The sequence below is a fragment of the Lepidochelys kempii genome, chromosome 2, assembly GCF_965140285.1.
Source record: "Lepidochelys kempii isolate rLepKem1 chromosome 2, rLepKem1.hap1, whole genome shotgun sequence".
NCBI classification, from domain to species: domain Eukaryota; kingdom Metazoa; phylum Chordata; order Testudines; family Cheloniidae; genus Lepidochelys; species Lepidochelys kempii.
The window spans coordinates 202,615,662-202,633,167 of NC_136381.1; the positions used below are offsets into that span (position 1 = coordinate 202,615,662).

The window sequence follows — 17,506 nt, forward strand, 5'->3', positions numbered from 1 at the left end:
CAACTTTTGTGCAAAAGCAGCATTCATCTATTTGATGTGCTGGCTCCTATTGCTATATCATCTAGACACTTTTACAATTAAAACAATAAAATAAATAGGTCACCCATCCGGTAGCATCCGCATCACTGCCCTGTCTTCTTTCCTGCCGACTAGGAACCATACAACACACCACCATACAACAGACATGTGAAGCAAAACAAAATAAACAATACATCACGCAATAGAGGCGTCAAAACCACAGGTCTGAGCAAACCACCAAAACGAGGGAATTCCAGAGGCACTGGTCTCTACTAAGGAAATGCTGCTGCTTATCCTGGAAGATTTAGATCCAAATATTGATGGCAAAAGATGCCCAAAAAGAACAAGAAGTACTTGTGGTACCTTAGAGACTAATATATTTATTTGAGCATAAGCTTTCGTGGGATAAAGCCCACTTCATCAGATGCAAGCAGTGGAAAATACAGTAGAAAGATTATATTCATATATATATATATATACACATACACACACACACACACACAGAACATGAAAAAATGGGGGTTGCCATTGAACATTGTTCATGTTCTCTGTATATATATCTTTTCCTACTGTATTTTCTACTGCATGCATCTGATGAAGTGGGCTTTAGCCCACAAAAGCTTATGCTCAAATAAATGTGTTAGTCTCTAAGGTGCCATAAGTACTCCTCATTCTTTTTGCTGATACAGACTAACACAGCTACCACTCTAAAAGATGCTCAGCAAATCCTAACTAACAGGACTGATAACATGATAAGGTAGGCAGTGGGGCCTCCGGTAGCCAAATTCCAGACATTCAGGGGTGAAGTGGCAATATTCCACTGGAATGCTAGCACTTGAGAAGCAAAGTACTTGGTACAAGAGCAGCACTGAAGGTCATTTCTTTTCTGAGTACCAGCATCAAAGCAATTAAAGACTTTCTGGATTTTCCTAACTGAACTCATATTCCAATCTGAAGACCCACCTCCAAGAAAAGCATCTCCTCTCTGCTCTATATTTAGAAATATTTGTGTACTGCACTGTAACAAGATACACAATCATTTGCTGTTCCAGGTTCTTAGTAATGAAATTACTGCATAATACTTAACAGTAACTTAAAAATAAGTGTAGTACTTCAATTTGTGGTGTTAATGTCTATCTTGTGTGTTTCATTATGTTCAGAAAAGGTATGAAAAATAAATATTTCATGTAGCTTATTCCACAAAAACTTCATTGTCTTTTGTTTTGAATTGCCTTATACCTAAGGTACCAGTGCCCAACAGAGGCTGCAGCTTTTCAAGTACCAGAACTGAAAATATTAGCCAACTGTGATTAAGTAGTTCTTCAACTCCACCATTTCAAATCATGCAACCTGTGCACTAAGCATTGCAATGCCAGATCTTTGCTGGACAACACATAACACGTTTTCTCTCCATAACGTTTGAACAATCACCATTCACTGGATATATTTGGAAGGGCTCGTGGCACCACCAGTCTATCCCTGTGATACCATATGCACGCCAAATGATAGTTTGACTGCACCCAATGTAGTCAGGCACATTAGAAGGGATGCAGAAGGTCCATGCAGCAGCTGAAGTCAACAGGCTGACTTAGAATTACCCCTAGAGGTTCCCAGGAAGCACATAACAGCACACCACCCTTGGAAAGAGGAAGTGTGCTTCTCCCTCCCCTTCCACACATACATGCTACTGTCTGGGCATGAAACGGTTGGCAGAAACGTGAGCAGCTATCTGCAGCTGAGAGGTGTATCCAGGTAGGGGAGGGAACCACTAAGCTCCCAGGTAGGGTTGTCAGGAGTCCAGTCAAAAAGGGGATCTGGCACGGGTGCCGGAACGGGGGGCCAACAGGCCATGGCCCCATCACTTAAAAGCATAGCCCTCCCACTTTTTACCAGCCATAAGGGCGAGCGACAGGGGGGAAGGAGTGGAGAGGAGCGAGTGGGGGGTGCAGCCTTGGGCGAAGATGTGGCACCGGGATGCATCCTTGCAGGAAGAGGCAGCATGGGAGCCAGCCACAGTTTGGGCACCAGTGGCCCCTTCAATTTTAGGGAACTTCCACCACTCCTGGGCCTGGCAGTGTCCAGTCAGTACTGCTGACCAGACACTAAAAGTCTGGTTATTGGGAGTAACCGCGATCTCCCTGCGGAGAGAGCAGGAACAGCAGCAGCTGCTGCCCGGAGGAGCTTCCCAGCTGCTAACAGAGAGAACGGGCTCTCGGACCCACAGCTCAAGCCTTCGGTGGAGAGGTAGATACTGGCACCGCTACCTGGGGGGATCCCATTCACCCCCCGAGCCTGTGCCCTGATTGCCCCTTCCTCATCCCCTTGCTCTGGGGACCAACCCCCCCTCTGCCCCACCCTAGCCCCTCGCTCCTTTTCTAAGCCAAAGCCTGACTGCTGTGCCCCAGTTGGGCGGGCGGGCAGGCAGGCTCCGCGTCAGCTTCTCCCAGCCTGGCTCTGTAAGTGGCAGGTGAGTCCCGGGGGAGGGAGAAGCAAGCAACTGAGGGAGAGTGGGAGAGGAGTGAGTGGGGGCGTGGTCTCGGGGAAGAGGAAGGGCAGGGCCTTAGGAGAAGAGGCAGGGCAGGGGATGGGGGCAGGGGTGTCCGGTTTTCAGCTATTGGAAAGTTGGCAACCCTACTCCCAGGAGATGAGTCTGTATGTGGCAAAAGGGAGGGTCAGTTCTGGAGGAGCTAGGGGCAGGACTTATAGGAACAATTTTTTCCAATAATTTTTTTTTTCCAAATAAGCTGAGGTCTGGAGGATTTATGTTAATTCTAGTGAATTTTAGGCTATACTTCTGTGCAGTTTTCTCTAGCATTCCAAGGCCTTGTCTACACTACGCGGGGGAGATCGATCTAAATTACACAGCTACATGAATAACGTAGCTGAAGTAGATGTACTTAGATCTACTTACCACGGGGTCCACACTATGTGATGTCGACTGGAGACGCTCTCCCGTCAACTTCCCTTGCGCTTCTCGTTCAGGTGGAGTACAGGAGTCAACAGGAGAGTGATCTGTGGTAGATTTAGTGGGGTCTTCACTAGACCCGCTAAATCAACCACTGCACATCGATTGCCGCACATTGAACCCCTGGTAAGTGTAGACGAGGCATAAGAAAAATACCTGAATATACACCAGTATCTGGAAGACCACAGATATCCAGCTTATCTGGAGAAGCACTCTTATTTTTCACATACTGACAAGCATGGGTCCTACTTTTGTTTTAGTCACCCAACGGCTGTGAAACCTGTTTATTTTTAGTTACTAGGATAAAAGGCAAAGGTTTGAGTGATGCCGGTGAGCCAAGGATACTCTCTGTTGTAAACCTTTCCAGGGTTTACAACAGAGTATCTTTTTGAATATGTCTACACTACAACATCAAGTCTCAGGGCCTGGATCAGGTGACTCAGGCTCTCTGAGCTTGGGCTATGGGGTAATAAAATTGCAGTGCAGACATCTGGGCTCAGGCTGGGCCTCGGGCTCTGAGATCCTCCCCCCTTGCAGGATCTCAGAGGCTGGGCCACAGCCTGAGCCCAAACGTCTACACTGCAACTGGACAGCCCTGCAGTCCAACTCAGCTGACCTGGGCCAGCCACGTCTGGGCCACAAGTCTTTTATTGCAGTATAGACATACCCTTTGAGATTGTTTGATACCATATTTTTTCTTAGGTTGCAGAGCAAAACAAAACCTGATGCCGCCCAAATTTCCCATACATGCTCTGTGGGAAAGTCAGTGTTACCATGAAACTGCTAATTTTTGCAATTTCTAATTTATAACTGTAAATGTAGAACCTTAGCATTGCACTAATGCAAGTTATTTGTGAGAGAAAGAAAGAGCAGTCTGGACTATAACAAAGTATCATTAAGGAAAATTCAAAAGATAGTAATAAAGAAGCTCTGAAAAACAGAAACCAGAATATTTTTTAAAAGGGACTTGGATTTGATCCATCCATTTTCTCCCTATGTGTCTGTCAGAACTGGGGTTTTTTTCCACTCAGACCCAAATATGTCTCTAACAAAAGGCAATGTTTAATGCTATAAAAAAGCCACTCAAATATTAAGCTTGTAGCTGCGTCAATCATAGCTAATAAAAATAGTAAGAAAAGCTTGGCTAAAGAATTCTAAGATAATTTCTTATGAGCATCAGTCAACATTTCACATAAGCACACAACACAATGTTTACTCCAAATCCTTAAATCCATAAACAGCAAGTAACTACACAAACTTTAGCATCACACGATAATTAACACCAAAGATGCAAACAAACAGATGTATGAATAGTGATAACAGCTCAGTTAAACTGCCAGATTTAAATATCAACCCTCCCACAGAACATAAAATACGTTCAGTGGCAGATTTTTTCTGCCCTCAATTGTACTTCCTAACCTAGCCAGATCTTTTGAAACAGATGTTCAATTCTTTTGTTCCAATATTCCAGAGATCTCTGCCTCAAACAAACATTAACATTTAAAAACTCAGCATAAAGCACCAGATACAGCATAAAAGCTTGGTCAGCAACACAGCAGCACAACCTGAACAAGGTCCTCTTGATAACTAAGCCTTCATTATGGACCCTGACAGTGCAAATACATTGAATACTCAGTGTGCATTCCTTAGTGGCTTACATCCTGTTGAGTTGTTTTGAGTCTTCCGCCGTGTTTTCTTCACTCATTTCTTTCTCTGACCCTCTCATGATGGTTTTTCTTTTCACATGTCACTCACCTGCTTTTTGTTAGAAAGGAAAGTATGAAATTACCTCCTCAAATACTTAATTTAGCTTCAAAAGCAGTCTTGGGGGGAAGGTGTCTGGGAGGAGTATCTGACCTAGTACATCCAGTTCTTGTATTGATTTTCTAGGCCATCTGCAGGGCTTTAATAAAGGACACTTAAGATACTTTCATTTTCCCCTGCCTTACCACAGCCTTCAAGAACTTTGGTTTTGAGCTTCATCCTTCCAACACAGGGGACATTAACACTGTTCCTTAAATGGCCACAACAGGTAATTTTGTATGCTATCTCAGAAGCATCCTCAACCCATGCTGGAAAGATTTGGATTAGTACAAAACTTAGCAATTACAATGGGCTTTACTTGATAAAAGCAATGTAAAAAATATGAACATTTGAATCCTCATGATACCTCTATATTATGTCAGGTTTCAGAGTAGCAGCTGTGTTAGTCCGTATTCGCAAAAAGAAAAGGTGTACTTGTGGTACCTTAGAGACTAACAAATTTATTTGAGCATAAGCTTTCGTGAGCTACTGCTCACTCCGATGAAGTGAGCTGTAGCTCACGAAAGCTTATGCTCAAATAAATTTGTTAGTCTCTAAGGTGCCACAAGAACTCCTTCTCTATATTATATGTAATTAAAGTATTAAGACTAGGAAAGTATGTTGTCCAGGAACCAAGAATAACCAAAAACAACTTTTACATTTAATATTATTTGCTGTCCAACAGACAAACGGCTGACCTACACTTTAGAACCTTGTACACTGACACTATGTCCAAAATGAGTCTGAAAATAGCATGCTTCAGATACTCTATATTAATAGCTCCATGGTTGTTTGTTTTAATTGTGGAATTACAATGTTAAGATTATAAAATGAAGCATTCAAAAGTCAGAAAATGACAAACTTAAGGTTGCACATGCAACCTCTCATCTAAGGTTCTAAAAATGCTTAAAGAAGATTAAAGAGTGATGTTTCACAATACCTCACATGCTAAGAAATAGGATCCCCATTTTAAAGATGGGGAAATGAACATAGAAAGGTACAAATTCTGAGCTAGATTAGCTGCAAATTAAAGGACCCTACGACTCTGAGAATTAGCTCTTTGAGCTAGGCATTGTACTTGGCTCTTTGAAGGACTGACCTATTTAGTAATTAAAGGGGGAGTAGGATGTAATAGGTTAATTGCTGAATTACAGGGGGTGGAACAAAAACCTTACACAAGATTATCTTTCCTTCAGATTTAGAAAGAAAAGTTATACAAGTCTGTTTAGGGTGTCTAAATTTAGCAAAGTCATCTTTCCGCAGCAAGCAGTAACCTCAAAACAATGATAAACTATTACATGCTTCATGCGGATGAAAACAAAAACGTTGATAATTTTGCAAAAGTTATTCCTAATTGTTCCTACTCAAATTTCGAGTATCCTCCATGAAAATATATCACACTGAGAAGAATCACAGAGATATTAAGAGGGGAACAGATCCATTTGACTAAAGCATTCTGTAGAGCCCTTAGATTTCTTAGGACAAATTTTAGAATCTGATTTATTCCTATTTTGCTGTTACTTTTATAGTGGCTGTAGGCTAATATGGACCTGTTCCCCCATTCCCCAATGCACATGTAAGTCAGTGGCTGATTTTTTATTTACTTTAATGGAAGTTGGATTGGGCCCAAAACCCTCGTTAGACAGGTTTGCCCCAGCTTTTAAACTGATATTGAGAAAGCAGTAAACATCTGAGTCTATGGAACTATACATAGTCCAGAGAACAACTCTAACAACTCTTTTTCACACACTAATTTATCATTCAGAGACGCTTCCAAAAGTTATACTTCCAAAGTACAAAGCTAAGCAAAAGGTAGGACAGTCAAGGATCATCTCAGTCAGTCCTATAAAGCAGGTAACATTAACTAAGACAGAAATATTACACGAAATAGATATGTCATTAGCTCCTACTTTCACATGAAATGGGACTCCACCTGAGCACACAGGTCCACCCTCACCGAGCTCACCGCAGGATCTAAACATTACAGAAGTAGTGCACAACTAGAACCTGATGAAAAGCAATGTGGTCCAGCGGATAGATCGCTGAGCTGGGGCTCAGGGGAGCTGGGTTCTACGCTGGCTCTAATTTTCTTCTGACACGCTTTCACCTCTTCATTTCCCCTCCAACATTTTGTCTGTCTCATTTATTTAGACTAAGCTCTTCAGGGCAGGGACTGTTTCCTACTATGGCCTGGTATGAGCTTAAAATTTAGGATAACATATCTAAGACACTCAGGGATGTGAAAAATCACACACCTGAGCCTCACAGCTGAGCCAATCCAATCCCCAGTGTAGACACAGCCAGGAAAAATGTTTTTGTCGACCTAGCTACTGTCACTTTAGAAGGTGGTGTTCTTACAGCAATGGAAAAACCCTTTCTGTCACTACAGGCTGCATTTACACTAACGTGCTGCTTTAATACCCACAGTGCATACATGGTCTAAGTGTTTGTACAATGCCAAACTCCATGGGGCTCCAGTCGCAGTTGTAACCTCTAGGAATTACTGTACTACATATAACTAAGAATAAAAAATAATCCTGTTTTAATATATAGAAAATGCAAGAGTACAAAAATAGTACATACTTAAAGACATTTATATAGCTCCCAATGAGACATGGTTTACATCACATGAAAGAACATGTATAAAAAGCCAATGATTTTCCTCCTCCAATCTTCACTAAATGCATTTATGAGTATAAGTCACACAGTGCTATTTTCATACCAATGATTGCCAAGCTTGCATTCAAATGCTCAAATCGCATGCTGGGGAAAATAAATATTTATGAATTCATTCATATTTATAATAGTGTCCATTTCAATGCACTACAAAGCATACCAATAAAAAGGGGAGTTTTAATTCATTTTAATTGTATACTATTTTGCCTATCTAAAGTAAATTGTGCACTTTAACTTGAGGTTTTAGAGAGCTTTTTTAAAAAGTATGTCACATAGAAAATTAAAATTAATGAAGACAGTTTTTGTAAAAACACTTGTAGTGCTGAATATATGTTTATTTTTATCGTCTTGTTTTCTAGTAAAAGTGCTTTGTCTTTCCTATGCCCTGCCTCTCCTTTGTATCCTCCTTAAGGGATAGTCCTATAAGATCTTTCCTTTTTTCTCTCCACCAAAGGCTCTGTGCACAGCATCACAGACACACTCCCTGCAGAGTTTGCCAGTGCCTCTCAAAGATGAACCAGAGGGCATAATTAGAGAGCAATAGCTGTAAGGTATGAACAACCTACTTCCAGAGGAGCAAAGGGTGGAAGTAGAGCATTGTGGAAGTCTTATCTCTGGCATAGCAACATTTGCTACCAGATAGGCCAGCACTTTAGTCTTCCTCCATTCAGTGTTCTCACCTTCTCTGATCCTTCCTGTGTTGTCATGTCTCTTCAGACCTAATCAATGTTCTCTCTTCCTTTGCTACTTACAGCCCCTCAAAGGTTAAGATTCTAATAAATTCCATCTTGCTGACTGCTGTGATGCACACTGGAGTGGGGGAGGAGAAAAATACAAGGACTAGAGAATGCCAAACATGCTGAGTGACAAGCACATTTCCTGCGCTCTCTAAGGTGAACAACTATACATAGATTTACTCTTTTGTTACAGTATTCACATATGCTTACTGCATGAATGGGAACACTAATTACATACTTCAGTGATCTAAGAGCTTGTGAAATCAAACACAAAAATGAATCAAAGGTTGAGACATAAAGCATGAAATTTCAAAGTTAACCTCTTCACTATTGCAACCTCCTGCAAATACTATTTCTTGTATAGCCCCATCACTATGGTACCTGAACACCTGCCAAATATTTAGAAATAGCACCTCTCCCCTTTCTTCCTTCCCTCCCAGCCTAAAGGAGAAAAAGTATGATTCCTTCATAGGAAAGGTATTTGTTTGCTTGCTTATGTTTGTGGGTAGGAGTGTTGCATCAACAAATTATTCAGAGAGAGCTAAATCAAAGAAATTCATTTCACATTTAATTCTGAAAGTGTTCATTCTTATGGGATTGAGTTCCATCAATTTCAGCTCCCATGAAGGTTCCGTCTCTTGCGTTCAGAAGCCCCTGGCTCCTACTGCCAGTCAACACTTTCACTGTTCTGGTGAAACATAGGTGTTTTGAACGGCCACAGCTATAGAAGAATCAATCTCTCAGGTAACTAGAGCCAATCTCACTGAGGCTTTAACTAGACATGCTGCTCTTTTCAATTCTACTTGACCCTTGCAATCAGGCTATCTGCTTTATAACTGCTCTACAGTTTCTCAGTTTTCTTTTTCACCTCAATACTTCTAGTAATGCTTTTCAGTACTGAAAATAATTTACATGAGCTAACCGCTCATCAAAGGTGCTGGATTAATGACCCCAGAGACTAACATAGCCTATTTCCCCATAGAAGCAAAGGCAATGGCAACATCAACTTCCCCAATTTGCCTAAATCGTGACCAGTAGGGATAAGCTTGTGGGAGTTAAGAGGCTGCACTCACTCCTGTGCTTCTCTGCCAAGACCGCAGAGGAGAGTGCCAATTCTAGCAGTGGCTTTTGTGATGCCAACAGCCCCCCACTGGGAACCAAGCTAAAACCATCAAACAGCCATCATTGCTCCCTGGTGTTTTAAAAAAAAAAATTAAAGTGTTTTTAAAGATTAATAAAATCAAGAGCTTCAAGACCCAGTCTCTAATAGTGTTTGAATGAATGTGCATAGCCTGGACTCTTTTCTCTAGAAAGGGAGGAGAAGAAAGGAAAGAAACTTTAGGATGAGCCCTGGGAAAGCTCCTTCACCACTGGCTGCTGGGCTCTGACCTCGTCACATTACTGATAATCCAGTAATACAATGTTTTTGTCAGCCAGAGGCCGCAGAAGCAACAAGGCGAAGTCCCCGCCTCCTTCAGCTGTCATCCTGTCAAAACAAAGGCGCTGCTGCCAAGCTCTGGGCCCCGGCGGCCAGGAGTGCAGCTGCAGATCCCAACTCCCACCCTGGCCCTGCACCCGTCTCCCCCGTGCAGGGGCCACTGCAGGCACCGGGATCTGCCAGGCAGCGTCTTGCAAACATGGGGGGAGGACAACGGGGGTGGGGGGGTTAAAATAACAAGGCAACAGCGTTCAAAGCTGGGGCTTGTCCCGCTGCCAAATCCTGTGTTTACAAGGCAAGCAGCTGCAGCAGGATTTCACCAAACAAATAATACAGTAATGACAGGGGCTGGTGTGTGCTGCTGGCCTAAATCGCCTTCCCGACAGATATGTGCACCGTCTTCCGCACACATACCTTTAGACACCCCTGCCCCATCAGCCACTATATCTGCAGAAACGGGCAATATTCTCCGATGTCCCGCCCCCACCTTCCTACGGCCAAGTTCCCTCTTCCTGCTGTTCAGGAGAAAAGGAGGGGCTCTCCCCTCGGTCTGATCTTCCATGCAAATTTCACAACAACAACCCACAAAGTGCAGGGGGCACGGGGGTCTGCAAAGGGGGGGTCGCATGGGGGCTCTTCCAAGGGGTGAAGGTGGCCAAGAGATGGAGGGGGAGGGGTGTGGTGGCAGGAAAGAGATTGCACAGAGGCAAAAGGGGTGCAGTGGCAGGGAGCGGTTTGCGGGGGGAAGTGGACAGGAGGGGGTTGCTACAGGGGAGTGGCAGGCGGGGGTGTATCTGTGCCCGGGGTTGTTGCAGGGGGGTGAAGGTGGTAGGGAGGGGTTTGCAAAAGGGAGAAGAGGGCGGGTTGGTCCGAGGTTAATGCAGGGGGTGAAGGTGACTGTGGCTGGGGGGGTTTGCAGGGCGAAGGCTGCCCAGAGGCAAAAGGTGGCAGGACGGGTTGGTTACTGCGGAGGGTGCACAGGGGAGAAGGCAGCTGGCCGGTGCGTGCTGGAGGGGGTGACAAGCTGGGGGATGGGGGCCCGGGAGCACTGCGGGGGGGGGCGCGGGTTGCTCCCACATACACCATTCCCCAATTCCCCAACTCCATTTTAGGGGCCTCCCTTTTTGCGCCTGGTTTCAAACCAAAGACAAACAACCAAGGCGCAGCCGCTTCCGCGCTCCCCAGGCGGCAGGGGCCGGAGCCCGGCCCCGCCCCCAGGCCAGGGACTGGACCTGCCCAGCCCCCCGCCGCTCGGCTCGGTACCTTGCAGGCGGAGTAGACGCCCAGCTTCTCCAGCTTCTTGGCCCGCGGAGCGGAGCGCAGCTGCGCCTTCTTCCCCGCGCTGCGGGCCGAGCCGGGCTCCCCGCCGCCCCCGGGGCTCTCAGCGGCGGCGGCGGCAGCAGCACGGGCCGGCCCGCCGGCAGCCAGCCCCCCCGCGGCCGGGGAGCCCTGCTGCAGCCCCCCGGCCCCGCCGCCTCCTGCCGCTCCCGCCCCGGCCCCGCCAGCCTCGGCCATGCCGCCGCCGTCTCCGGCCCGGAACCCGGCAGGAGCCGCCCGTCCGGCAGCTCCCTCCGTGCCCGGCTCGGTGCGCCGAGCGCTAGACCCTCCCCTTCCCCGCTCCGCCGCCGGCTGCTCCCCGGGGGGAGGGACTGGCCGCGCCGCGGGCGGCCCCTCTGGAGCCGGGAGGCGGGGAGCAGCGGCAGCCCGGTATTGCCGGGAGGGCCGCCCCTTGTGCTCCCGGCGCCGGACCTCCCAGCCCACGGGGCTCCCCCAGCTCAAGGAGGGAGGCACCGACCTGTTCGCGGGGAGGGACCTTGCCCAGCCCGCCGGGAGCATCGCCAGCCGCTCAGTCCAGCTGTCTGCGGCAGCCCAGCGCTCCCAGCCTCCGTCCTCCAGGCACAAGCAGGGTGCGTGCAATATCGGCTTTGTTGTGTTCCCTCCCCATAGAAAAAACAATACAGCCCAAACCTGGGCTGAGCGGAGACTTAAGATTGCTGCTGCAATGTATTTCTTGCATCGCAAAAAAGTATAAAGGAAGGGTAGCGTCCGTGTCGTCGTCGTCGCCCGCCCGCCCCCCCGCCATGACCTGCTAGCGGCCACCCTCCTGGTCTCACACGCACCCTTTCAATTCACCAGCACCCTACCCTAACGGAGCAGTCCGCTGCCTCAAACTCCACTCTCACCCCAACTCCCAAAGCGACACCTAATTTACACAGTTAGCATGTAAACTGAAACTTACACCCTCCAGAGAAAGAAGGCAATATTTATTAGAGTCAACGTTTCTTACCCTGCCACAGAGGTTTTCAACCTGTGGTCCGCAGACTATGTCTCAGGTAGGTACTGAAAGGTAGTCCTTACCATAGAACAGTGTTTTTCAACCTGTGGTCCGCAGACTATGTCTCAGGTAGGTACTGAAAGGTAGTCCTTACCATAGAACAGTGTTTTTCAACCTGTGGTCCGCAGACCATCGGCATCTGCACCCTACGTCTAAGATTTCCAAAGGGGTTTGCACCTCCATCTGAAATGTTTTAGGGGTCTGCAAAAGCAAAAAGGTTGAAAATCACTGCCCTACCAAAAACATTAAGTTCTACTATATGTCTACTTTATGGCTTTCCAATAACAAGATCAGCTATAGTCAATACATACTACTAAACCTCCCACACAAATAGACTTAATCAATACATGTATATATGCTATTCCAAAACCAGACAAAACCTATATTAAAATAAAGTTAAGATTGAGTGCATATCTGTAAAATAACAGTAAACAACATCAGAAGCATAATATTGTGATTATCCCCACAACAAGCATCACAAACCCAGGAAATGGAGGGTTAAGGTTAAATTTAAAAGAAATGCAAATATTTTAAGGGTTGGAACTACCTAAGCACCCCATGACCTTAACTCTATTAGCTTAACTCTAGCTAATGACACCATGCAATAGCCACATAATTGTGACTGGTATGTAAGTGTTTGTACTCCTAGGCTAAATTAAACTAATATTTAGAAAGGCTTGCAAGGCCTTGTGCTCAACTGAGTAGCATTTCTGTCACACAGCATTTCTTTCCCACAGCAGCCCAGCTGCCACTGGCAGCAGGGCACCCCCTAGCTCCCAGCAGCGGGGAATCCCTGGCAACTCCCCAGCCCCCATAGGCAGTGGCCCCCCCAGCTCCTGTCAGCACTGGGGGAATCCTGCTCAGTGGTTTGAGCATTGGCCTGCTAAACCCAGGGTTGTGAGTTCAATCCTTGAGGGGGCCATTTAGGGATCTGGGGCAACTATGGGGGATTAGTCCTGCTTTGAGCAGGGGTTGGACTAGATGACCTTCTGAGGTCCCTTCCAACCCTGATATTCTATGATTCTCCAGGCCCCTTGGGCAGCAGGGGAATTCCCCGGAGTGCCCCAGCCACCAGCAAGGTATCCCCTGAATGCCACAGCCTCCATGGGTGGTGAGGGATGCCCTGGAGGGCCCAAGCCCCCGCCAGTGGACCCTGCAGATCCCAGCCCAGCAGTCAAGAGTCCCTCCAAGCTCCCAGCCAGTGCAGTGGTGCAGGGTGCTTGACCCTCCTCTCCCCTCGCCCCCATTTTGTCAGGGATATTATTAGTAAAAGTCAGGGACAAGCTTCCATGAATTTTTATTCATTACCTGTGACCTGTCCATGACTTTTACAAAAATATCCATGACAAAATCAGCCTTATTTATGAGCTAAGGTTAAATCTTGTGTGTTGAGTTAGGGGGTTGAAACTAATGTGTAAATGCAGAGGCAGAGCTAGCCCATATTTCCCCCCTCCCCCACACAAAACACATACATCTGAACCTCAGAGTTACGACACCTGGGAAATGGAGGTTGTTGGTAACTCTGCATAAAGCACAGTTTGGGCTGCAACTCCAGCAGCTGACACTCCAGGCCAGGCTTCAACAGCAGCTGAGCTCCCACCTCAGCGCTGGCAGCTTCCTTCCCTGGATTGGACTGAGTTTGCAAACTTGTCCCCGTCCCGTCCCGTGTGTGCACGCGAGAGAAAACAGCGAGTCCCCCTCTCCGCTGGATCCTGGGGGGAAACAGTGCATCCCCCTCGGAGTGGGGGTTAAAGTGGAGCAGACCCCAGCACTGCTCCTGCTCTGCCGGCTCCAGCTGCCTTGGGCTGGCAGCCCCAGCATCTTCACCACCTAGCTGTAAGTGGCTGCCCTGCACGTGGGGGTGGGAGCGAGGTGGGACAGGCAGCCCAGATATGCCTACCTTTAAGGTGCAATACAGGCACAGTACAGTAGTATTTGCTTTTTTTTTTTTTTTTTTTGGCGGGGAGGGAGGTTGTCTCCGTTGTTATCTGATTGGTTACTTCCGGTTTCACATGGTGTCTGGTCAACCAGTCAGTCTGGTGTTTGTATCTTTGAGGTTCTACTGTACTAAAAAAGCTAAGGGGGGGGGCCTCCTTGAGCTGCTCTGGGCCCTAAGCAATTGCTTAGTCTGATTATGCCTAGTGCTGGCTTGCTGTGAATGTGCTCGTCTCTTAAAATAGATAGTGTTAAGGGACCACACCTAAAGCAAGGCCTACTAGAGTTAGTTTGTCCAGAAACTAGCACCGTGTGTGTGGAAGGGTCCATTGGATATTGTTCTGACCAGCCGAGCGTGTGTAAAAATACAATCTGGGGTACAAACAAGAAACAGGGAGAGACTGAAGCAGAGCAAGCCAAGCAGGATCCCATAAACAGGGCTTGACACTGGCATAAGCCAAGATCAGAGAGCTTTTGGGTCTGGTGCAGTCCAGAGAGGCTTGGTGCTGTAATCAAAGAAGCTATCTCCTGTTTTTGGTTCCTCCTACATTCAAAGAAGCAGGACTTTGTACATTCCTTGTAAAGAAACAAGATTGCATCAAAGAAAATACCAGATTCCATCCTTGATTTCTACTCCCAGTTGGAACATCCACAGAACCTCAAACTTTGACTAGCTGCTCACGTCAAAAAGATGTAACACTAACATGTTGACCCCATGGATGACTTATCTTTCAGACAAGAAGAAGACATATAATAATGGGATGGGGGCATGCACAAAACCCCTGGCATTGGGGAGGGGCAAATGGAGGGCAGAGAGACCTTGGCATGGGGGAGGGGACCACACAGAGCCACTGGAATGGTGAGGAGAGGCAATGGGGATCCACACATAATTGCTGGCATGGGGGAAGAATGGGTGACCCTGGTACAGGAGGACTGGGAATGGGGGTACACAGAATCCCTAGCAGAGGGAGATTGGGGAACTCTAGCATATAGGAGAAGGGGGAAAGTGGAATATGGGTAGAAGAGGGAATGGGGGTGAGTCCCTGGGGTTGAGGTAGAGAATCCGGGACCCTGGTATGAGGGAAGCGGTTGGGACACAAAGCCCAAGGCATGAGGGACAGGATGGTGGCAATGGGGTTGCAAGGAGTCCCTACAATAGAGTGGGATGGAAGGGTGATATACAGGGAGCTTGTAGGAGGAACGGAGGGATAAAGTGTGCAATGAAGTCAGCCTACACAATCTACTATGGGTTACATCTACACTACGAACCTTACAGAGGCACAGCTGTACCGCTGTAGCTGTGCCGCTGTAAGGTCTCCCATGTAGCTGCTCTATACCAGCGGGAGAGAGCTCTTCCGCTGGCATAATTAAACCGCCCCCCAACAAGTAGTGGTAGCTATGTGAGCGGGAGAGCGTCTCCCCCAGACATAGCACTGTCCACACCAGCTCTTTTGTTCATGAAACTTATGTCAGTCAGGGGTTTCTGTGCTGTTTCCCTACAAAAAGTGCTAGTGTAGACAAAGCCTAAGTGTAATTCCAAAAAAAACTTCTAGGGGACTTCTAGTTAAAGGCATATTAGGTTGTTTTTTTTTCCTCCCTCAGGGTGTCACTACAGGGCAGAATTAAGGTTGTTGGGCTGCCTTAACTGTGTATGTTCAGACCTTAACATGTCTGGATTTCTTTTATGACTTGTTTGAAAAATAAAATGTCAAAAGTAGCCAATGCATGAAATATCAATCAGTTTTAACTATATGGGAAGTTGGAAGAGTCTGTTTATTAAGATCATTCCAGATCCCAAACAAACAAAAAAAGCAAACACAAAAACAACAACAAAAAAAACAAGCAGCTTGACACTAGGTGCTAAATTTCGTAATGGACCTATTTTTAATTACATTTTAACTCAAAACTAATTAAATGATTTACTTGTGAATTCTCAGAATACTCATTCTGTGTCCAAATAGTGATTTGGGGCAGGATATGCTGTACTCTTAATACAAAGCAAAGTGGTTGAAACCCAGCTTCAATTGCAAAACTCAACTCAGCTATGAGGAACCACAAACGGCAGTTCCATAATAACAAAATCACAATGTAAAAGGTTGGAGTTAAGGTTGTGGGCATTTAAGTGTTTTGGTTTTTTTCAATTCCTCAATGTGTGCACTGAAGGCAATAGCACTAGTGCACAGGTGAATTCCAGGGTGATGTACAGCTGCTATCGTGTATGGGTCTACTTGTTCGGACTCGGCACTTGTTGGTTCAGGGCCTAACTGGTTATTACACAGGGTAAAGTAAAACTGACTGTGCACAAAATGTACAAAATAAACAAAGGGGAAAATTCCAACTTCTTTCAATTCTAGTAAATATAAATGATACTTGTAACTATAAGTGATACAACATTTTCTGACAATATGTGATATTCAAGTTAACGGTGTCCTACTAAAATGGCTGACATCTTTTTTTTTTTTAAAGACAGACTGTCCCAGTGGCCTAGTCATTCAGTACCACATAATACAGAATACCAATAGATAATGTGGACATCAGTTAAAGTTGTTTGTGGAAATTGAACCTCATATTAGCTTACAAATTTAGTCCTTTTAAAAATACAATTATTATAATTTTAGTGTTTTATTTCTTTGATGGATTAAACATAATAATAATTCTTATCTACCGTATGTTATAAACACCACATTAGATCATTCAAAGATCATTTTTAAGCACATTTACTTTTGTCTATTTTTTGTTTTCCTCTCAACTACATTTGTCAATTTCACTTTAAGGTTCTCTACTGCATGGTTTAGGTTGCAAACACTATAGTGAAATGTTTATTTCTTAAAAATTAATCTTTTCCATTGGACTCTTAACATTCCTGAGCACATTTCTCTTGGACTTAGGCTTTGTTGAAGTGCCTTTTTTCCCCTCAAATACGAGCTTCTCTTCAAGATCAGTCATCTTTAGTTTACACTCAGTCTGCAAATTGAGGTTGAAAAGTGCATTGTCTGGCCTGATCCTGCAAACATATATGCACTTAACTTTACACACGTGAGTAGTCTCACTGACTTCAACAGGACTACTCGTGCGTAAAGTTAAACACATGTTGAAGCACTTGCAGGCTCACAGCCTATGTGAATAACTGCTTCAGTCTATCCTCCAAGGTCTTAAAAAGCCTTAAGTGATTCTATTTCCATTTAAAATAAAAGCAAAGATGAAAAATGTTATGAGACACTGCTTTTTATGAAGCAGTTGTTACTTTGTCTAGCATGGTTTATATTCTGTATATGACATTCATGTAAGTTTTGTGAAGGGAAAATGAGTTATGTTTCAATGTCATAAGTAAATAAAATAGGATAGGATATTGGGTATTATTGTTTGAAATAACACTTTTATAGTTCTTCCTTCTTCTATCCCCAAGAGTGTGGTTATCTTACAGCACCCATATCTTTTAACTTTATTGCTTAATAGACAATGCAAACAATAAATTTAGCAGCCTGTGGTTAAGGAGACAGTTGCTATAGTAACAGTTGCAAATACCAGTGTCACTACAAATGCAGAAGTACTGCTTAGTGTTACAGAGGAATGGCTGCAAAAGAAAACACTTTTTAGCG

At 45.3% G+C, this 17,506-nt stretch overlaps 1 protein-coding gene across 8 annotated transcripts in view; it reads right to left on the minus strand.

Moving 5' to 3' along the window:
* The window catches only part of KAT2B (lysine acetyltransferase 2B), an 80,948-nt gene that overhangs the window by 57,296 nt on the left and 6,146 nt on the right, over positions 1-17,506 (minus strand). For 5 of the 8 annotated variants that reach the window (XM_073333502.2, XM_073333501.2, XM_073333500.2 and 2 more), the window contains exon 1: positions 10,901-11,403. In XM_073333502.2, the coding sequence (XP_073189603.2) occupies positions 10,901-11,152 (252 nt within the window). In that variant the 5' untranslated portion in view covers positions 11,153-11,403. Of the gene's footprint in view, positions 1-8,142; positions 9,893-10,900; positions 11,404-11,995; positions 12,026-12,066; positions 12,174-17,506 lie in introns of those variants that run through there. The other 3 variants (XM_073333503.2, XM_073333507.1, XM_073333505.2) reach the window with 3 other exon arrangements.